The sequence below is a fragment of the Echeneis naucrates genome, chromosome 7, assembly GCF_900963305.1.
Source record: "Echeneis naucrates chromosome 7, fEcheNa1.1, whole genome shotgun sequence".
Lineage (NCBI taxonomy): Eukaryota > Metazoa > Chordata > Actinopteri > Carangiformes > Echeneidae > Echeneis > Echeneis naucrates.
In genome coordinates, this window is record NC_042517.1 from 7,938,296 (window position 1) to 7,962,430 (window position 24,135).

The 24,135-nt window shown below is 41.9% G+C and overlaps 1 protein-coding gene across 1 annotated transcript in view; it reads right to left on the reverse strand.

The window, feature by feature from the left end:
- Positions 1-24,135, reverse strand: part of bsna (bassoon presynaptic cytomatrix protein a) — a 123,701-nt gene that overhangs the window by 47,679 nt on the left and 51,887 nt on the right. Inside the window, exon 3 of the mRNA XM_029507033.1 lies at positions 17,699-19,006. Coding sequence (XP_029362893.1) covers positions 17,699-19,006 — 1,308 coding nt within the window. The remainder of the gene's footprint in view (positions 1-17,698; positions 19,007-24,135) is intronic.

Genomic DNA, 24,135 nt, shown 5'->3' on the forward strand with positions numbered 1-24,135 from the left:
AGGCCTGGCAATCTTCTCGAAAAGCCGCTGCTCCCCACATCGACTTGCCTGCGCTGTGCATGCTGCCCCTGTCTGTGGCAACCCTCCAGCAGCTCGGTGTAGTCCCCTGTCTTCCTTTCACTGGCATCCTCCATCCTCTCTTCCCAGGGCACTGTGAGCTCGAGCATGACTATTTGTTTGGATGTTTCAGAGAATAGCTCAATGTCTGGTCTGAGGCTTGTCTCTGTGATAGCCTCTGGGAATTTTAGGTGTTTCCCCAGGTCCACCGTCATGTGCCAGTCATGCTGGCATGTTGCTGTTCCCAGGAGGCCCTCTTGAGCTTTTGGTTAAGAATCGGGATGCTGTTCCACTCAAATGAATGTAATCTGGCATCTTGACGGTTGCAGGTGCTTGCTCTGTTCAACGGCACTGCAGATGGCCTCAATAACCACCTTCAGCACCCAGTTGTGGTTCCAGCAATAGTGGCCTTCACCTTTGGGGCAACTTCTGAGGACAAACTCCAGTGCTCCTTTTCCATGCACAAGGTGCATGCTAGTATCTCAGTCGCGCCCAAACAGAAAAGGTTGGGCTGGGCATGATGTTGTATTGGACTTCAGTCATCCAAAACTCTGACCATGAGATTTTTCTGTATGCTGCTTGTTCCTACAGTATCTAGTCCACACACCCTGTTGTCTCACTATCTGGCCTGCATGCTCCTATTCAGTCAGCCACCGGGAGACGACACTGAAAGACATCTTGGCCTAGAAACTGTGCTAAACTGCTTGATGTTCGTTTACTTTTCCTTCTGAACCCACACTCGCTGTGTGAATTCTCTTCTGGGACCTCAGAATCAAAATACAACACGTGTCCCAATATTCATTCTAACCATCTGGTTAGCTGGCATTAGGCATTATAATGTGCCAGCAGTGATGGCGGGTTAAGGACAGGAATCCTCAGAATTCAGTTTGACACTGGGACAGAAGCATCTCCAACACACTGGAAGTTCCCCGACCAAAGCTGCTACATGACTTTTCATTCTTATTTGAATATTAAATAACTGACCAGACAAAAAGCTTCACAGTGTTGTGTGGGAGGATTTTACTCACAACAGCTTCAGGGGTGCCGGCCTGTAATGAAATCTGGCTCACACCGCCTTATTAAAACCTGCTAACCTTCCTGAGAGTCTGGCTGCTTTAGTGTCTCATTAATCATTTAAAGATTTTCCTTTTGGTTCTGTGTAATTTCGATAGAATTGTGATTCAAAGTAAAATCATCTAGTTTGAATTAATCACATTTTCATATTTGAACACATCTTCTGGTGATACTATCTGCTGTTAATATAATTAGAGCCTTCCTCCTTCAACTGTGGACTGGACAAACTTTGCATAATGCGCATTTCTCTAGCTCGCCAGTGGAATATAGTAATATTTAGTAAAACCGAATGCCATTGGCAGCTTTTCCTTCAATGTATCTAACTAGTTGGCTCGCGTGGCCTGCTTACAGACATAAAAACGAATTAAGGTGTTATCCAAACCATGAAAGTTGTTATTTATGTGTAAACATTCCCACTTAGTAACATTCTCATTTGGAAATCATACAAGTTTGATGCTAATTTGCTTAAAATAAACAACACTTTCACCCCAAAAGTCTCCTCATCATGAGGAAACATGCGCCAAAAGAGCAACAGAGAGGAAGCAAGGGAAGGAAAAGAGGAGACAAGAAGTGAAAATCTGAGTGGATAGAGAAGAACAGCTGGAAGGAAGGAGGGAAGGCGGGAGGGACGAATCTGGGAGGTAATGGAGCAGAAACACATCAAGCTCCAGTCTTGGGGGCAGGACAACCAGCAGAGGAAGAAATAAAAACACCCCCACAAACACGAACAGAATGGCACGGTCCACATGAGGATCATCCATTCAATCTGCAGCACAGGGGAGCTGTAGGAACGCTGGGTATTCCCTTTAATGTGTGATGGAAATGATAATCCTTTATCTTATGGGAATGTTTCTCTTGTCTTTTTGGCTGGAACACAACAGTGAAGTCGGCTCTATGAAGGCTCTGACTGACTGAATGACCCACAGGTGAAGTTACAGCGTTAGCGTTAGCTTAGCGTTAGTGTCTGTGTCTAGGTTTATTTACTTTCCTCTTCTTTTTTTTTTAGACTGTGGGGAAAATGAAGTTTATGTGTGATCACAAGGGGTGGTGGAGTTTTGGCTACTTTCACCAAGTTTCTACCAAAGAGCCAATGAAAATGGCTCTTCATAAACATATAGACACACATAATGTAAATACTGTAGTTTAGCTCTTTCTCTCTCGCTCAGCATTGCGACCTCTGACCTTCTGTCAAATTCACTTTGTTTCATGAGTCATCATCTATGTCATTGTCCTGATCTCTCTCTTCTCCCAATCCTTCACTTTCACTCTCCCATCTCCTCCCTCTCATTGCCCTTCATGGCTATCTGACATTTTTCATTTTCTTTTCCATCCTCGGTCTTTGATTTTTTTTTCTTTCCTCGTCCATTAGGTCTTGTTTTCTCCTTTCCGCTCACTCCCAGGTCAATTGAATATAATTAATAAAATTATATTTAACACAATGTAAAACTTTGTCAAAATGTGAAGATTGGATGTATTTGTGCGTTTTTGCTTGCACATGTGAATGTGTCTATGTTTGCAGAGTTTAAGTTGAGTGTACACATATCTATCTGTAGCTACGTACAAATGATGTAATATTAAACATAATTTTATCTGTGTTTGTGTTTGTGCCGATGAATGATTTTGGGGATAGGCAGTTTTTGCTTTTTTTCCCCGTTAAAGTCACCACACACGTCACTGCATCATAGTGTCTGTCAGTGTCAGCGACAGGCAGCCACACATACGGAATTTGACAGCTGATTGACAGACGGACCACCAGCATTCGTCATGGAAACCATAAAGGACACTGCCGCGCTGTCAGAGAGGCTTTATACTGAATACTGGTACTTATTAGGGTTTGCTTCATTTTAATATTGGATTTATTCATTTTAAACTGCATGTGGATGGATGTGTGTAATTTTTATGCAAATATGAATTAGGTAGATTACTTTTGAAAAGAAACAAAACATAAATCTACTAACCAGTAAGATTGTACTACTACTACTACTAATACTACTACTAATTTGAATGAATTTTCATGTTCTTAGACATTGCTGCAATAATCTGGGAGCAAATGATTCTGAACATGAGTTCTGTATTTTGATTTGCATCCCAAGGACTCTCGCTTGTATCAAACATTTGTCCTGTAAAAGTGTCATTAAGTAACACATTCAGTCCCTAACAGCTACCCACCACGAGTGCTACCAAACATCCATTTATTTTTTAACGTATCTTTCACAGATTAAGTCTTGCCTAATGCAGTGCCACAGCAGAATGGAAACATGATTTCTGCATAGTGACAGCACGAAATGAGCCATTTCCCTCACAGTAACCTACATAGGAACAACTGAATCATTTACCCCTTCCTGCTTTTGGATCTCTACCCATTCTGTGACAAATCGCTCCATAGCTGGTGGTTAGAGGATTTCATAGCGTTTTAAAGTTGTTTAATACCCGTTCAAAAGGTACTTAATCCTCTGTGGCAGCCTTGAAACTGTTCTCATATGGTCATATCAACTGCATATTATCTCTTTATGTGAATCTAAAATTGTAAAATGATTACTTGTTTCTACAGGGGCTGTCAGATGCTGTGTTGATTTATTTATTTATTTCATAGTAAAGGACACAGACCTGGAAAGGAAGACGGGCTGCAAAAGATAGGATAAGGGAGGAAGAAAGGAAATAATTAAACAGGGCTTCTTTCAAAAGAATGATATTAAGATTCATTGGAATTCATGGACACCTCTGGTTTCCGGTGGTGATTATGGGACTGAAATTTTTTCTACCCTGATCCTTCTTAATTTTTGACAGTGGGTGATCTAAAAAAAAAAAAAAAATTCTTATCTATACAGTGTGACTCAAGGTGAGTGAAAGCTATGTATACACCCATATATCGACATTTTTAAGTAGATTAATAATGTCAGCATGTCACACCTGATCTAAGCCACAGAGGTAGCAGCATGCTGAAGGTGAACTGCAGTCTGTGAAAAGTCAGTTTTGCAGTGAGTGTGTTCAGAGTGCTCAGCACCAACTACATCTACAGTACAGTACAGGATTTTTGAAAAGCCTCCTGCAGAATCAGCAGATCTTATAGTGAAGGTTTGGCTTCAACATTTACAAGAATAGATTTTCCTTTTTCAAGTTCAATTCCCCATTCAGTAAAAACAAGACTGTGAATAGAAACTGGCAGAGAGCAAAGAGAGGCGCCATTCACCTGCTCTGCTTCCCTCCTGAAATAGAGGCGTGAATCGATGGTCACAACCTCTGCCGCCGTCTCTCCACAGTCTCCCTCTCTCTCCCTTACAGACACTCAGTGTAGGAGTATAAAAGGTGCAGAGTGACTGAATGAGAGTAAAAGAAAAGTAAGATGAGTGAGTGTGTCTGAGTCATGACTCTCTCTCTCAGTGTGTGTGTGTGCGCGTGCGTGCGTGTCCACACATGCGCGTTGGATTTTTTTGGAAATAGCATATTCCTTTTTGACGTAGACCGTTCTGTCTTATTGCAAAACACAGTCCTACACATGAACAAAGACACACACTTATTTTGCAGTGTATTCAAACTGGCGTGTGAGAGTGAGATAACGTAAAAGAAAGGCAAATCAACGTGTTTGTCTTTGATATGAGAAACCGTAGGATCCACAGTGACAGACTGAGGAAAAGGAGCCTGCTTTTACTTTGGTCCACATACCCACACAGTCAGAGAAGGCTCACGACATTAAAGCAGCTGCCAAGTTTCCTGCTGACAGAGCTTTCACATTGCTTCAGTTTTAGGTTTTTGGTTTAATTTCTTGGTATAACACTACACCATCACTTGGCTAAGCTTAGCCGGAAAAGTTACTCGGTTAAGTTTATGGACACATAGTGAAATGGGTTAAAATAAGTACATCCTCAACATGAGGCAGTCTTTGTTGTCATGGTTACAACAATAACAGCTGATCAGTTGATTGAAATGGGAATAAACCACTGCCCTTTTTATTGACTGCAACCTCATCCTGTCACCGACCTTTTCTCTGTAAACACTTTGCTGCTGTCATAAATACTTCAGCTACCAGATGTCAGGGTTAGGGTGGGTTGAACAATGTACAAAATACAACTACGGCTCATAATTACTTGCTTCATTTGCTTTTTGTTTTGTCTCCTGAACAGATAACTTCCGCAAGGCAGTTTTTTCTATGCCAGGAGTTTCAGGTTGTACTGATCGCCTGCCAGCTGTGAATTTCTGACTTTCTGCATTAACTTCTCTAGACGGCCATGACAGCTCAGTTCAATCTTTGGTGACAACAAGCTCCATGTCACTTTAAGACAGTGGTTCCCAAACCTTTTCTGCTGGGCTCCCTTTGGTTGATGAGAAACTTTTGCAATTCCTCCCTCAAAACATCCTCATCAATAAATCTGACATGCCTTATCAGTAAACAGTCTTAGTTACTGTCAGTTGTTTCATCCATATGCAGAGCAAAGCGGCTGTCGTTAAGCTGTTCCTCTCTGTCCTTTGACACTTCATAAATGCGCCTGGCGATGGTATTATTGCACAGAGGAACAGATGGTGGAATAGTTGAACTTGCTGGCTGCTGTGTCATCAAGCATAGTTGAAATTTCTACGAAGGACCAAAAGGGACAGAATGAAATATAACTAAATCTTTAAATAATTACTTAAATTGTTTCATTAATTCATTAAAATACCAGTTCATTTAATGTAAAGATATATATAATTATTTCACTATGTATTTAATTATTTCATGGTCCTGTTGCAGCGCTTCATGAATTTATTTTATCTGTCAATCTCACCCATCAAAGTCAGTGGGCGGGGCTAATGCGAATCGAGTCTAATCGACTGCTGTGGTAAGAAGCCTGGAAGGCTTTGAAAACATTGTGGCTACAGAGGATGTGCTTCAACTTTCTCTGGAGTTGGTGAAAGACATTTTAGGCCATGCAGAGTATCTGGCAGCAGGACCTGCTGACCCAGAGCACGCAGCGTGTAAAGCAGAGGAATTTATTGAAGTTGTTGGCGTTATTGCCGCACTTTCCAACCAAGATAATGACAGCAAGTTTAGAGGAAGCAGCCCACCGCTTCAGACACAACCACACACACAAGGACCGGGACATTTGGCAGGTCTGGAGCACCAACTTCTTTCTGCTAAACCAGCTTGTTCGGAGAGTCAATGAACACCATCAGGAGGCAATAAAGTGCTCTGAGGTATTTACTTTAAATTCATGAGAAATCAGTTGATGAATTGCTGGTTTCGTCTGGATAGTAAGCCTAGACTAACATGGCTGTTGAGTTGACATATTAGTTCCCTCTTTTAATTTGTTTGTGGTGGACACATCAGTGTTGTGGTGCAGTGAATCCACAAAGCAGCAAGTGCCTGTAAGATGTAATCAACTAGACTTGACTATGTAAGCTTAGCAGTAGATTTATTATTTTGGTTTTGACGGGTGTACGATCATTTTGAGCCTGTGGTCTCGAGGTATTTTCCACTCTTTGGGAGCACATCTGGTGACGGTTGATCCTCTGCTTTAGGTTTCCATGAGAGTCCTGTCAAAAGCTTTTCATGTTTTGCTGGCAGTGAGTGTGTTTATATGCTTAGTCACTAAAAGCCAATAATTCGATTTTCTCAAGCTGCATGTAAACGCACTGACTGTCCAACCATGCCTCATTCATTTAGCCCCACCCCCCTGCAATGGCTCTGCACCCCCCACTTTGGGAAGATTATAGTTTAAGACACTATTACTCCAGTCAGCTATGATGATTCAGAAGATCAGGCCTCTGCTCGTCGTAATGCTCAAAGAGAATCCTTCATTAAGGCTCAGAAATGGATTCCGTTCCAGTAATAGTATTTTTTCTTCATCTCATGTGTGCCCTTATGCTTCGTCTTGGTAACAGTGCTCATCTTGTTTTCCATCACTGGCAATTGGCGCAGCTGTTGAATCTCAACATTACACACCCTCAGTGGTTCTGATGTGTGCCAAGGCTGATTTCAGCTCACCAGCCGCCTCGCTCTGATCCCAGCAAAGATCAACATCATTTTGTACTGAAGTCCACTTTTTTTTTTGCCATGTGAGCAGTAATGTTGTGCAGGTGTCACCCTGGAGGAGGATGTTTCTTCTGCCACTGTGGCTCAGAATGCACAAGCTTTTACAAAGTCTACAGGTTAGGTTTTAGGAAGAAACGAAACAATGCTAATTGACTAAACTGACTAATTTCTTGGTGAAAAGTTTCTACCTTTCTAGTCATTTCAGCATATATTATCAGTGATGGGAATAATGGGATTAAAACAAACAGTGTTACTGACGGCGTTACTTCTTTCCGTTTCCATCTTTACGCTGTTACCATTACAGGTGATAACTTTAATAAAGCTTTAAACTGTTGTCACCACCTTTGAATCATAATAACTGATTACTTTTTTAAAGTAACATGGCCAGCATTGCATATTTTGAATCTCAAAATTAATTTGTCAACTCATCCCCAGATGTATTAAATCATCCTGCCTGTATTTATTTTAGTTCGTCTATATATTATCTATTATTAGACAAATCTACTAACGGAACTTAAAGATAAATAAGTGCAAACCTGAATCCAGCACAATAGATCTGAACCACCAAATGTCCATTAACTTTTCAGTTCAGGGATACTGCATTGCTAACAAGAGTGACAGCTTTCAGTGATATTTTCAATGACAGTTAATTTGAAGTCGGGTAGCATGGTGGCTTAGTGATTAGCATTGTTGCCTCACAGCAAGAAGGTTGTGCGTTTGGTTCCCGGCGGGAGAAAATGAGTGAGAGAGAGTGAATTTGAAGTTTTGGGGAAAGAGGGTTAGGTTGGAAGGCTGTGTCTTCAACATGTCTGAGCTCCCATGTGCCAAGCAAGGTGTGAGGAACGTGTACATTGTCAGGCCTTTTCTCCCACCAGTTCTGTCGCTCACAGGAGTAAATGCAATCCTTCTCTAAGTACCCATCTAGGCTGGACACCTGGAGGTTTTCGTTGCTTCAGCTTTATGTTCTTTCACTCATTTGGGCCTGGTGGGGGAATTCCCAGTTTCTCAGCTCCATCATCTCCTACCTTATCCCACCTTTGGCTTGTAACTTGTTCAAAAATCACACGCTGTGATTCTGTGGAAGTCTCTTACGTACACGGGTGCTGTTAATCAGTGAGTAGCCCAGGGGAGGGAACAGCTCTCCTTGCTGACCCATTTAGAGGCAGCATGGTGGAGAGAGCAGAGAAAGTAGGGCAGAGAAAATACAAAACTTAAAGGCACTGCACAGAAAAACTCACAGCCCAGCACACACCTATCTTCTTTCCTCCCTCGAGAGCTGCAGTTTCCATAGTACAGATGAGCAAATTGAACTGTCTCCGTCTGCTCCTCTTCACATCGGGCCTTTATGTCAAACATTTATCACATACACACACTGCTGCCCTTAAGAGATCTTAAACTACTTGTATTTGAGGCCTTTTTTTTGCTCCCAAATGCCACCTCTGTAAACAGTGCTTTAGCGTGCCCGTTTGTGATTTTTGATGCTCTTTGAGGGAGGCGCCAGTTGATGGCCCCCAGGTGGGCCCTTCTGCTTCGGCAGCTTTTACTTGAAAATAACACCGGGGGTAAAACATGCATGCGCGTGGAAATGCATGTGTGTGTTTATAATTACTATTACTTTTTTTTTTTTTTTTGAGTGAACATAAGCTGCTGGTTGACTGAGCTGCAGTTTAGATGGTGAAGCCATGATGAAATTTTCACACCTCCAACCAGAAATAGAAACACAACCTGATGCTGAAATTTTCTACTTGGTAAATACATTGAAAAGTCCAAAAACCCTTTTCCATTTAAGTGCATGGGAAACTGGTCTCAGACTTTTAGTGCCTACCAGGCACCATTTACAGAGGACGTCCTCACCTGCACTCCTGAAAAATTTAGCAAGAAACATTTTGGAACAGGATGTTTCCTTGCAAACGCCCCCCAGCTGCTCCACTGTGGCTATGAAGAGGGAGTGAACTGAGTGTCCTCCTTCACATCCTCCACGCCTGCACTGCTGTGTTTCTATGGACAGGAGCATGTATATGTAAGTCTGACAAAGTCTGTCTCAGATTCTGCTGCGACACCAAGGTAACAACACTCTTCACCAACCCTTTTAAGTTTTTATTTTCATTTCCAATTCTTTTTCATTTTCCTCTACACACAGATGTTGGTGAATTTACTTTTCAAACTGTTCTGTTATTTAGGTCATTGATTTCCAGGAAAGTCGTGATCTGAGTGTTTAACAAAGCAATTTGAAGTAAAGAAATTCGGAAAAGATTGAAGCCTTTATCTTGTCAGAAAAACCAGGTTTTACCAAACGTTTACCATAATACAAAAAAATATTTCAAATCTTGAGACCGTACTCTGTTGGCGCCAAAATGAAACTGTTCTAGTTTCAGTAGAATTATTCCAAAAGGTTATATTTGTTTACCTTTAGCTTTAACTCTTGTAAAAGAGAGTGGAGTGGAGGTAGATCAAGTGGATAGGGGAGAAGAACAGGAAGGCACGAGTGGGACCAGTGGAGCAGCGAAGGGATTGAGGTGATAAATAAGGATTTAAAGGGAGTATAAACCGCACGAGAGAAAGGAAGAGGGATGACACAAAAAACATTGGGGATGGACAAGGTGAAGAGAAAAAATGCATGAATTAAAAGAGATGAGAAGTCAAAAGAGGAAGACAGGGACGAGAAAGGTGTCACATTCAGATAGACATCTTAAAATTACACTACACTTGACTGAACCATGTGAAAAAACCAAGCTTGTGGCCCAAGTACACGACATTTGTGGGTATTTAAAGAACCAACTGTGAAGTCAAGTTAGCACACGAGACTGGGCTCAGACGTCACTCTTGAAGAAGATGAAGAAAAAAAAGAAGAAGCCAAAAAGCACTGATGATTAAAATAGTTTGACATGAGCATGGGATATATGGGAGGGCAGAAAAGGATGTACACCTCAGACATCAGCCACCACATTAAAGCCAATAACGGGCTGTAGCTGACACACGGTTTTAAAGAAGGGAGTCAAAAAAGTGAAAGTCAAAGTGAATTTGTGATACTTAATGAACTTGATATATTCAGGACAGAGATACATGAGCAAGAAAGTCTTCATTAATAAAATACCAGACAAAAAGTCAGATACATTCAAATATTAAAGTTGCTCCTGATCTGGGCATCATGCTGAATCAGCTGAATCTCTCTCAGGGGCCGGATAGATTGGCGTCGTGTCAGGGTTTCAGTTGGAAATCTGTTAGCTTACTAAAAAGTCTAAATCAACACAAGAAATTAGCCATTCAAGGGTAATGAAACTTTACTTGAAAGAAATGATTTCACAGAAGAACAAATAAGCACAGAAGTGTGTTTTAAAACTCAAAAATCTAACAGTGAACCTTCTTGCTAAACTTGCTAAACTAGTAAGAGCTCTTATTATTTTGTTTTTGTTCTCTGGTGTTGGAGTTTTACTTTTCAGGAATAAGCAATGATGCTCTCAAGCCTACTGCACAAAAATATGCATGCTTACACATATTCAAACCTTAAGAGGGGCTCAACATTTGCCCTCAATTTACTTCAGTTTTTTAACACAGCATAACACAACATAACTTATAAATCTTATTCTGTATGGGACTGCTTTTCCAATGACTGAGGGGGTCGTGATTATACACTGCATAAAGAGAGTAGACAGCGTTAATGTGTCATAGAGGGCTAAGGTCTAGCTCTGTTTCCTGAGACAAAACAATCATCTCTGTTTGTGAAAATGAATTCCATCTTCGAAACAAAGGAAGGAGAAAACACTGAATATGAATATTCTAAATTACCACCTTTACAAGTTCAGAGCACTTCAGAAACCAACTATCCACTTAAGTTTGGAGGGATTACAGCTAAATCCAAACAAGCAGATGGCTACTTTTTCCTGACTGTGTCATTACTTCAGTGACTCATGTGATAAGCAACTGGCGGAGAAAAAAACCAACACAAGCAGAAGTTCCTTGCCTTGCAGGTTTCTAAATGCATATTGTATGAATTCTTAAAAAAAAAAAAAGTTAGTGGAGTTGCTGAATAAGTCAAGAGCTCAGAGAGAAAGAGCAAGGCAAGGAGTAAATGGAGGACAGGCTGAAGGTTTAGTGTCTTAGCTTAGAGATCAAGGAGGATGATTCATGAGAAAGAGACATAGAAATACTATACAGAAGTACGGATGTAATAAGGAAGACTATATGGAGGATATATTTACACTCAGAGCAGGACCGTGATCAGAAATCTGAATCCCAGTGGGAAAAATCTGGGTAGGAGAGAGAGGATGAGAAAGATGATGAAATGAAAGGAGCTGTTGAAGAAGTAGCAGGTGGACAAGCAGTGAGGAGAAGAGGATGGAGAGAGAGGGAGGACATGAGAGGAGAAGACGGCGAGACGTTGTATTATTAATTGGAGGGAGATGTCGTGAAGTGCAGCACTGAAACGTCCGTCCATTAGGGGCCCTGTCGTACTGGCTGCTGTTCTCATCCTCTATTTTTGTTCTGACTTCTTTCTAAATACAGGCATATGACTCACCCAGTCCTTATCACCTTCTGTTAACTCCTCTCTCCTGATACACTGCTCAAAGTCTTGTTTAGTGCTTTTAATGCTTTTTGTCAGATTTGGACTAATGTGGGTTCTTCAAGGCCAGGCTTTCTTCTCAGACACTTGGACCCTTTTCCAGGCAAAAAAGTTTAGTAAAAGGGAGCCATCCCATTGATGGGTGGTTTGGTCACTTCTGCAGATGAGGCCAAACACACTCACCCTCACACCTCTGGGAAGATTGACAAATATGCACCTGCAAATCATATTGAAGACAGCTGTTAACACAGTTATACGGCATGACAAAGATGGAGAATAGAAGAGCTTTTCTAAACAGCCACAATAGTCCAGTCGACTACCAACCCACAGTTGTGCGTTTATGAGCTTTTACATACATGTGTGCAGGGGTGTGTAATTATAACCATTAATTACCGTCTTCTAGCAAGCATTGTACTTTACATGTGTGAACATAATGTATATAATCGGGCTAGTGTGGCTGTGTTCATATGTGGGCCACCTCCTATATCACTTACATTGTGTGTGTACACAATGCAAGCGATTTGGGTGTGTGTGTGTGTGTGTGTTATATCCAGCCATGTATAAGTAGTGCATCAGAGTGAGAGGATTTGTTCTCTGACCATCTATCTCTCAATCACAAATTGTCATCACAGCTGTAGATGTTACCTTGTGGTGTTTGTTTATCTGGCATTGACACACACTTTATGGGACATTGTGTAGCTTCAGTTTTTTTTTTTTAAATGAAAGTCTTGCTGTGGCTGTCTCCTCACTCCATTACCTCTGCTGATCTTAGTGTCTGCCTGCTGCGCCTCAATTTACACATTGTTATTTTCTGATTTAATTTTCCCCGTGGAACAGAAAGCGGGACAAATGAGTGAAGTTGAGTGGGCAAAATTAGAGAACGGACAAAGGTAAAAGGAGCAGGGGAAGAAAAGACGAAGCTGATGACGGACGTGTTATATAAAATAAACAAAAACGAGCTCAGCCCCATTAGCCCTAACGACCCCCACGGTGCTGACGGCAACCTTTATGACCACCAGTAAGCTCAATAGAAATTCCTCAAACATGTACACACATAATTAAAAGCATAGAGAAAAGCTCATTAAATCATGTGTTAACTATTTGGCCATTGTGCTGTTTGCCTGAGGCCAAGTGCTGTGAGCCCGAGATAGATATTTCAATAAAATGGTTGCTACAGCAGCAGTCAGCGAGGTTCATAAAAATATAGAGTAACTTTAATTAGAGTAATAATAACAATAGTAAGACTGCAATGTTAACTGCTGAACCAAATCATGTGGTTGCCCTTCTTGTGTACTTTCACACAACCGTCACACACCAACAGGCTTCCTGCACAAACAAAGCTGGACACACTAGATACTTTCTATTTCAATCATTTCCCTGTACACACAAACACACATGTGCGTAAACAAACCTACACAGATGAAATGTCACAATTCCAAATTAGTTGCCTTGAGATGAGCAGACGAATACAAACAAGCCACTCAAACGTGCACAAATATCCAGGTGGACTGGTGGCCACAGTAATCTGCGTAATGGTTGCGACAGAAGTGATGACAGCTGTGAAAGTCTGAATGACAAACTGGACAGAGAAATGGCCTCATTCACTCATTCACCAACACCTGCTTCTGCATGTGACTGTGCGTTTGCTGTATGTGTCTGAGTGTGTGTGCGCGTGTGCATGTGTCATGGTGTGTCATCATTCAGAGCTTCATCTGGAGGTTGTTTTCATCACCACACACTGAATTATTCTCTTTAATGGCTTCATGTTGAATTCTCTGCTCAGACATTTACATGAAATGTATACATATGGACAATTTTTTTTCAAAAACGCACACTTCAGCTTCTCACGCTGCGTCAATAGCTCCATTGACTTATTTAAACACAATCTGAGTTTGTCGGGCAGAAGGAAGGAAGAAAAGGCGGAATAAAGAAGTTGATAAAAAGAAGAAGCTAACTGAAAGACATAGGAAACAAGTTAGTCCGATGCCACGTGACTCCGCTCCAGCAGACACTGTCTCCCCGTTTACATATTTAATCTCTCCCGCTATTTATATTTTAAAAACAACTTTGCTGAATTATTGATACATCAAGCAGGTCTTATCCTCCTTGCCTCTTTATCACAGTGTGTCCTGTCTTTCCTGAACTAAACCCCCTGTGCCCTGCCTCATCAGACACATGCATTTTTCAGTGAATACAATAGATTGTATCGACAGTGTCTATCATGATGCACAGTGAAGAGAAGTACTCAGAGTGGTCACGTTCATCCACTGACAAGAGGACAAGAGGACTAAACCGAGTTGTATAGATGATACATGACAGTAACTGTTTTGTGTCTGATCGCAGTTTCAATCTCTCTGTAGCTAATGAAGACATTCAGAGTGAAGGAGGAGAGTTGCGGCCGTTTCTTGTTCTTTTCTCAGCTGTGTGTGATAACACACTGTGACATAGGCAGTGATTTTCAATGCTAAATGAAGGATTAGGGAGTATCTTCATCCAGTTATGGCGAATTATTGGAGTGGAAGTAAAGATTGGGCAAACTGTCAATGATTGAGAATCATACCTTTCGTACTTGATTCTGATGAAAAGAATGCCTGTGGATATTTCTGCTTTTGTGTGTTTTTTTAGGAATCTGGTCTGTGGTGTAATAAAAAATCTTCTCATCCTGATTTGCAACATGAAGAAGAAATCAAGGAAGGTCACCACATACCTGATGTTCTCTTCATAATCAGCATCACGTTTCAGTAGAGCCGACTGAAACTTTGCCATTCGCCATATTGGCTAAAAATGTAGGAAATGAGGAATGAGGCCTGATTATACAAATATTTTTACTGGAACTGGTCTCAAAGCCTTTAAAATTCAAATAAATACGTCTAGCACTAGGGCTCATAACATTCAAGTCTGCAAAAACCAAAGTGATCTCATTGTTTCTTTTCCCTCTTTGCTTCACTCAATTTTTCCCTACTTTTCCCTACTGTTCTACTTACTGTCTTTTGTGTGTGTGTGTGTGTGTTACCCTGTCTTCCCTCTGGACTCGAGGCTGCACGTGATTCAGCTCTACATGTCTGGTTTCTCCTCAGCCTCTCTCCAGCTCCCTCTCCATCTGTTCCTTGGCCACTGCATCTATGTGTAAATTTGTCTTTTTTATCATCTCGGTCTTTCTGTCCACATCTTGCCGTTCGTCTTAATTTAATTGAGCTGCTTTTTATCACTTCTAAAACCTTTTCTCTCTCTGCATTCCCTCTTTCTTTTTCAAGAAGCCTTTACTGATTCATTCTTTGTCATTGTCTATCATCATCACTGGCCTCCATGTTTTTCATTTCTAATAATTTTTTTTCTCTGGTCTGACAAAGTCTCAAGTTAGTTGCATTAAAAATGCCACATCAGAAAGGTGGTCATATAATTTATTATATTGATTCTCCTGACATTGTTTTTCACTCCTCTCCTCTTTGTTTATGTCCTCTTTCATTTTCATTCACCTCTAGAAACTGGAGGCTTTAACCCACTTCACACACAAACATTTCATTCTACACAATATGTCATCTTTTGATGCACATGTGTGTGACAGTTTTTATGTTTTTGATTTGTCACGGTCTAAATAACATTTTGTGTGTGCGTGTGTGTACAAAGTGTTCATCACTGGCCTTTACACAGCAGCAGTAGTTATATATAACCCTGTATATTATCTCTAGGTCTTGTGGTAGTGACACTACACTACAGTGCAGTTCTATGAACAACCACACTCCCCAGAGACCCTGAAGGCATCATGCTGCCTCAAAGTAAATACAACATGAGCCATTCTCAATCTGCTTCACTGACTGACTGACTTACACGCATCCTTGCCTCTTTCAGTCCCTTCTTTCATCACTTTATTCCCTCCCCTGCTCTTCTTTTCCGTACTTCCCTGCTTTTTAATTTCCTAATGACTGCTTCCTTTCCTTGTACATTTCTATATATCTTTCGTGACATCCTCCCCTCTCTTACTCCTCAAATATCCTTTCTTTCTTCCTTAAATGTGTCCCTAATTTTTTTCCTACATACACCAACATATTTTCAAATTCCCTCCTTCCCCTTTCCACTGCCGTCTCTCTTGTTCCTTCTTCAACTCTAATCCTGGGTCTGGATCGATAAAGGGGAGGTGACAGATTAAGTTGGATCACTTTGGAGGGAAGAAAGAGAGAGAGATGTCTTTGTTTTTTGCCTCTTCCCTAAAAACCGCCATCCCACTTAGGCCCAGATTAAATGGACCGTTTGTATATTAACATTTGCTTCAAGAAATATAAACTAGGCTGCAGTGAAAACAGCTAAACTCCTTGTGTCAATACCACTAATGGGTAAGTACAAAGTTACTACCACCTCCAGAGCTAAAAAATGAAGCCAAAACAGGACAACTAAAAACTACTGCAAATATTATAAAACAAAATAAAACAAAACAAACGACTATTCAGTTACTTTGGCACTGAATTAAAATCTCCAAATCATCAAGCTCCCGCCTACACCATGAAAGTTCGCCCCAAATGCCACAGAGAAATCAACACAGTTGTAGAGACTTACTACTGAAACCCAATAACATCAACCTCATTTTTAGCTGTAGAAGACAAGTTGGGAGCTAATGAGAATGCTAATGAGACTCATTCCCTGTGGATCTATGGACCACTGAGAAGATCAGAAGATGCAGCGCCATCAGGCAGTATTCAGACTTTCGTAGTGGGACTGGGATCTTTTTCGGAATTATTGGATGCAACTCATTGGGTGCGACCTACTGAGGCAGTAAATCCTGTTAGTCTTTGTGCCAAAATGAACTGCAGCAGCAGATGTTTAAAGCCTGGTACAGGACAATTCATATTTGCACAGGTGGTAAACTGGTAAACTCAGATAACTGAGAGTATGTCGTTTTGAGTGACTTGTGGATGGGTGCAGTCTTGCCACAAATTGGTATGTACTGAGGAGATTCTTTGCATCTTCGCAGCCTATTTCTGAATGGAACAGGACTTAAAAGAGTTGGGCACTACCAAGTGTCTATGTTTCTTTTGAAACTGTGCTCAAATAACTGGATTCATAATCTTTTGTGAAATTGGGTCTAAAATACAGACCATGTGGGGATGGCAGAAGAAAGGTGAGTCAGTGGTATAGCTTTTCCCCATAAACAGAAGAAAACTTGACAAAATACTGGCTGCTGTTTGTCAGAAACTTACTCAAATGTAATGTCTCAAATGTGCTATTTTACCTTATTTAAAAAAAAAAAAAAAATCAGTGGATAAACGAGGATAAGATAAATAAAAGACGAGGAATTTAAAGATTGTGATCAGTAAAAGTTCAAGTAAGATCAGTATTATTCAATTAGACGAATATTATATTGAATGCATTAATGCACTGTAAAATGTAATTAAATGAATGGAAGGAGGCTAAAGATTATGTATAATGTAAAACACAAATGCAGGTGCACTGCTTTCCAAAGCAATCCATATGACATGTGAGCGTTTTTCTGTTTAACCTCAATGGTCGAGGTCTTGACAGTTTAAAGCAACTAAAACTGTGGTTCATCGTGGAACTACAGGAGAAGATTGTGGTCTCGTGAACTGAGACTAGCACCAACAGTTGGTGACTAAACATTGTATTACATAAACCAAGAAAGTGGGGAGTGGTGCAGCAAAGAGTGAAAGAAGGGCTGCTGGATTCAGTGTCAAGAAAGTGTGGAGAAAAAAGCAAATAGAGAGAATGAACAGAACACAAAAGGAATTAGAGTTTTTGCAGAAATAAAAACTGAGACTCTAAAAGAAACTCTGAAATGAAAAAACTGCATCAACACAGTGTAGAGGAAGAGGTCTGACGGTGGAATGAATAGTATTTTCAATTTGCGCTGGAATGGTATCAACTGTCTGGGTGGAGCTGATCATAAGTATCTATGTGAGCCTGTGTGCTTTAGTACTGTCTTTCTGAAATAAATTACCAGAGGAAAACATGTCTGTTCAGGCTGTATACATGTGTAACATTGCCCTTACCTCAACCAGATGTGGCGTGGGGTTGAAGCCGCACAGGTTACACACTTGGCTGTGACACTGCGTACATGTGTTATAGTTGGGAGCATCAGCGCTGCCGATGTTCAGCTCCGTTTTGCAAAGAGGACATTTCACTTTCGGCTTCACAGGCTCTGGAGGTGGTACAGGGGCCACAGGCTCCTGCTTCTGCGGCGCTTTCTGCAGATGAGCAGGTGTTTGTTGTTGTCCTTGCTGCCCTTTTTGATGATGCGCAGGTGACTGCTGTTGCGGCATGCCTTGTTGATGGGGCATGGACTGCTGCTGCTGCTTCTGGGTTGGTGCATGAGGCCCACCCATTTGGCTCGGTGGATAAGGGCCTCCCATTTGGCTCGGTGCATGAGGGCCACCCATTTGAGTTGGAACATGTGGGCCCCCCATCCCAAATGATTTTCCGCCAGCAGCCCCCTGTTGTTGTTGTTGTTGTTGCCTGTTTTCAGTAGTTGCATTGCTGAACACCACCTTCCCTCGAGCAGGGCTTGGCTGGGTGGAGGCAGTAGGCAAAGGGTCAACACTGATCAAGGTGCTAGCCTGATTGAGCAGCGATGCTCCAAAGCCAAACAGTTTAGTCAGACCATCCTGGGCAGGAGGAGGGGCCTGACTCGGAGGTCTGTGGGCAGGAGAAGAGCCAGCGCTTCTGGTCTGGTCATGGTGTCGAGCCATTGACTGGTGCATTGGAGAGCCACGACCTAAATCGGGCTGGGATGGCGCTTTTGTCAAGCCAGGGAGGGGCACGGCACCAGGGGGAATCCGTGGACCAGTAGGCTGGCCGGGGCCTCCTGCAGGACCTCCAACAGCTCCTGGAGCTCCAGGACCTCTCTGAGAGTACGGGTCGGACCTCATGCCCTGCTGAGTTGGCCCTGACTGAGTCTGGGGACCACCAGGACCTGGATGTCTCTGTATTCCTGGGGAGGCGTGAGGTTGAGTCTGCGGCCCTGGCTGGGACGGAGGGTAGGTGTGGGACTGAGAGTGGGGATACTGCTGGGACTGGGAGTACGGCTGGGACTGGGAATAGGGCTGCGTCTGGCCATAGGGCTGAGACTGGGGCTGCTGCTGCTGCTGCTGTCTCTGGGTGGACTGACTCTGTGCCAAAGGTTTGGGTTGCACTGCTGCTGCCGGCTGTTTTGGCTGAGGTGCGGGCTGCTGAGGCTGGACGATGGGTTTGGCTTGGTGGGACGGAGAGTGAATCTGCTGTTGGCTCTTAGAGCGAGGTGTGGTCATATCAATGCCAAGAGCCCTCTGCATCTGACAATTCAGACACAACCACTCCTGGACCTGCAGATGGAAAAAAGACAGGTTTGATGTTATTCTAACCTCTAAAAAGCCACAAGCGTTTCCCACTTTTAATTTCCCAAACCGCATCCAAACACATATAAGCTGTCTCCACTGGAGTTTAAATCAGGCTGGGCTGGTTTGAACAGTGATGGCCACCACAACATGTGTAAACGAGGCTGAAGGACTTATTATCATTTTAAATTTCTTTAGTGATGAAAGTCATGAGGTAAAATGAGCATCAGAAGCAAGGTCTGAAATGAAGCAAAGGAAGAAAAGAAAGATTTCTGTTCAGAGGGCAGTACTGATATAAAACATAAGTCATTCAATTTCCCTTTTTTGAAGCTAAATGCTATTGATTAGTTTAAACATCCCTGCTGACTCAGAGCATGCACCAGCGCCTTTTATCATGCAAACCACATGAACTCTGCATTTATTAATCCAACTCGAAAGCTGCAGCTTACTGACAGTGCATTTGGATGGATACGCACAGAGTATGGTCCATCTCTCTTGTCGGGGAAAACAGAAGTGCAGAGAGAATAGTTGCAATCACCCAGAAATATAGAGAGGGTAAAATGAACCACAAATTGACTGCAGCACTGAATGATTGCAGAGCCAAAACCATGCCCTGAGTGAAAAGCATTATACTGCTCACAGACACGCACCCATATGTATGTATTTATATATATTTCCATACAAGCGCACACAGTATTCAAGCGCAGGCACAAGCTAAGACACAAACAGATATCACGAGAGACGAGACGAGTGAAATGAAATGGATTGCAGACCACCCTTCAGCATCTAAAAATAAAACTAAAGCATCACCCCTCCTCTGCCACTCCTGTCTTCCTCTTTCCTCCTCTTCTTCGTACAGATGTGAGCTGATACTCCCTTGTGTCCGGACCTTGCTTGGCTCTCTAATTTCTGCCGACTGCAAACCACGCACAGCTTCCCTCTGAGCCGTGTTAACCAGCTCTCGTCCTGCCTGTCCTCCTGCAGCCGTGCATCCTCCCCTGCCACCCAGCTGCCATAAATAGTGCTATTTTAGCTCCTCTGCAGCCAGAGCTAAGCTAGTAAATCTCTGCACGTTTCAACCGTTTCCTCCCATCCTCTTTCCTTCCCACAATGCATGGCGCAAATGAACTGTATCACCCCGCCCGCTTGGCACTAAACCCTCCTCCCTCTCCTTTTTTTTTTTTTTTTTTTTGCAAGGTGCTACAGGATGGGGTTGGTTGGTGAAGATGTGGAAAGCACGGGGGGATAAACGCATACATCAGTCACGTACCCTAACTAAGCAGTTCCTCCCACTGTGCTTTTCCAGACTGCCTTGCTGTCTGGCATTTTCTAGCTTGACAGCATTACTGATCCCATGTTCTGTTAACTCAGCTGCTACAGTCACTTGTACAGCCTGACATCCGGCTTTCCTCTTTAACATATTCTCTTTGTAGCTCTCCGTCTTCTCCTCGCTTATCATCTCCCTCTTTTTCTACTTCTCTTCTTTCTATCTTTCATGTTTTCCATCTTTACCTAATTTTTCCTGTACTTCCTCTGATCAAGTTTAAAATGTAGGTCACGTTCCCTGAATGGCTGAATTGGAACAAGATTTGAAAGTATAATTTTCACTGTGCAGGCTCCTCCCATGTTGTGCTGTCATAATTACGTCTGATGAAGATGACAAGAGGGAGAGGAGGGCAGGTAGACTGAGGGTAAGAGAAGAGATATGATTTTAATGAGTCCCTGTCTATCTCTCTTATATTGTTTTTATAACAGGCATCAGAAACTTGATGAAAGTGAGCATAGAGAGGAGAGGATGGAACGCAAGCGAATAGTGGGGGGAAAGGAGTCAGCAGTTTTTTAATCCAGACTGCTCTTCAGCTCTCATCCCATCAAGCTTAGTCAACAGCAGCACGTAAAATCCACTTCTGCTTCACTGTGGCTAAAATCAGGGTCCCTTCACCTGGACTCTGCTACTAACAGCTGTGTGGTCACTGAAGGTTGACTTCATCACTTTAGTGTTTCCCAGCAAGCTAGTTGAGACTTTGACAAATCGTAGTCACATTACTATGGAAAAAACTGACTCGCCCCTCCACTGCCATCCATCCCCATTACTCTGGCTCTCGTGTGAGTGACGGCCCTGCCCAGACTGCTTAGGGTGCTATGGGTTTTCCCTTTGCTTGATAGTGACGCAACTGTGTGTTTTTTCCGAGGTGATCAGCTGAGCCCATCAACCTGATCCGGAGCACCTGGCCCACCGGATGCCAAAGGGCTCTCTTCCTCCTTGCCAGCGCCCGCACCTTTGATTTCTTTGGCTTTTCATTTATTTTCACTCCACAACACCACACCTTACATGGTCAGTGCACCTACATGTACATGACTGATGCCACTGACTTACACACCTCATACCTGCGTTTCTTTAGTTTAGTTAGCTTTATTCAAATAACCATATTTTTCTATTGGCTTTGCGCTGTGTCTCTCCCACTTTGTCATCTCCTTTCCTTAAAGCTTGCATACCTCAGTGACGTATTTCTGAAACTCAATGAGGTGAATTTGCTGATGCATGGCAATAACACACATGCACAGCAATAATGAATACTGTTACATAGTAAAAAAAAACAAAAAAAAAAACAAATTTGAATATAATGATTGAACTGAAAATAATGATTGATGTGTCATCTTATTGTTTATTTTTTATTCCAAAAGAGGTTGTAGTTCAAGTGCAAATTACATTTATTTGTTTGGTTTTTTTTATATTTGCAGTTTGTATTAATTACAATGTGTAAAATAAACTGCAAAGGATTTGAAAAACTAAATATTTGTCTGTGTATCGGGGGTGGGGTGCGAAAGCTTTCTCATCAACCAAAGGAGGCCCAGCTGAAAACATTTGGGAACCACTGTGCTAATGTATCAAAGAATCTATTAAGCTAAAATCTGTTAAATCTATCAAGCTAAGTATTGAGGTAAAATACCAACTGGAATTTTTGTCAGTGCTTTCTGAAACCAACACAAACTGTTGGTTCAAGACAGTTGTTACAAAATCTGACACAACAACTTGCCCGTTCATGCATAGTGGACAGCAATTCAAAAGCCGGTTTCTTATAAGTCTGGGTTTGGGAAGGTGAAGCTGCAGACCGGTGGACGGTGTGAAATTATGGAAGACAGCTACACAGTGGCAAGTCATCAAAAAAATCCTACCTCAATTCATCTCTAAATGTGTTGATGACATGTTGCATCTAGAAACAATGTCAAATTTCTCAAATGTTGATTTTGTACTCCCACAAATTCATCATGTGGACACTAAAGCGGACTCCTGCATTATTAGTAATATTTAGCAACAAGTCATGGTTTACTTTTTTGACTTTACCGATAGAGAAATACTTTATCTATGATAATATTTCCACACTTTATAAGCTCTGTTATAATTGTGTTATGTGGGTGTTTGCAGCATAATACTGTTTTTGTGGGAATTGCAGTCAATCGTCATTTTGTGCTCTGGAAACCATTGACCCCTTCTTTCTAAACACAAAGAATGCAAACAAATCATGTTGCATGGGGAGGAACACCAATACATCCAAAAATATCAATATCAGATTACCTAAATCATTCATTGATGATGATGATGTTTAATTGAATAATAAAGTCACAGAGCAATTGCTGCATTTTTTCAGGGAAATGTATTTTGTTAATGCTTACAAAATGAAGTAAAATATGTGATGTCAAAATATGTGCCTGATAATTTTGTGTTCACTGTTTTCCCAAAAGTGTCCAATTACACTACAACAATATTTGTTTTCGTCTTGAAAGGTTAAACTGCTTGGTTGTTTTGGATTTCATAATTCATTTGTGATAAGTTTATGAGGCAGAGCCACCACCATCACCGCCACAGAAGTAGAAACAGAAATGAGCATTACTGGTTTCACTTTTAAAGAAACCCTAGAACCAGGATTACTGTCATTTGTGCCTTCTGCTGTTTGTCTCTCTTATATCTCTGTTTGTCTACCTTTACTGTACTGGTTCACCCACTTAAACATTCACACAGACACACACAAACTAATACACACAGAGACCTGAGCTTTTCTTCTAACTATTATTAACCTGGGGTCATCTCTGTCTATTCAAGGGGCCAAACTGTGTCAGTGGAGTGTTAAGAGCAACAATCACATGGATTCATTTCAGTAGGTTCACAGTTGTTAAAGAGCTGAACAAATGTTGAAACGTGGGTAAGGAAATTTAGAAATTACAGCTGGTAATAACTGCAACTTCTACTTTAATTACTTTTATATGAAACCCATCTGGAAGTGTCTTCTAGCAAGACAAGTCAAAACATATAGCAAGAAAAATTACACTAAACAAACAAACAACATATTCCAAGATGGGCAGCGTAGTGGTTAGACGTTGCACAATAAGAAGGCCTTTCTGTGTGGAGTTTGTATGTTCTCCCCATGCCTGCGTGGGTTTCCTCCCACCGTCCAAAGACATCATGTTTGGGTTAACTGGTGACTCTAACCCGTTTATAGGTCTCAGTGTGAGTGTGAGTGGTTGTTGGTCTGTGTGTGTTGGCCCTCTGATGGACTGGTGACCTGTCCAGGGTGTACCCAGTGTAAGCTGTGATTGGCTCTTGCACCCCCGCAACAGATAAGTGGTGGTTCTTTTATGAGGAAAATAAAAAAAAAGAAAGTCTGACATTTTGGGCTTTGACAACAGAATTTGGATGTTGCATGCAAAGGATGACATGGATATAAACCCAGTTACACTCAAACACGGACACAAATGCACAAATGCACACACAACATCCAGCTATCAACATGAAATAGTCACACCACACATCTCCAAACACTGTGAGCACTTGAACAGGTGTTAACGCCGTTTCAGGGAGAAAACTCAGGGTGTGATTTACAACATCACCTGCAGTCACATCGGCAGACATTTCACCTTCACATTTAACCCCCCACAGAAAAAACACAGCAAACTACAGCTCAATAACATTCGTACGTTGTCTTTGTGCTGAGCTGTAGATGGGGGAAACAGCTGGTGAACATGCATGCAGTGTTTCTTCATCACACAGCTGCACAGTCACATATGGCCTAGCTAGTGTCCAGTGCACCAAAGCAGAGCTGTGTCCTGCTGGTGGCTCC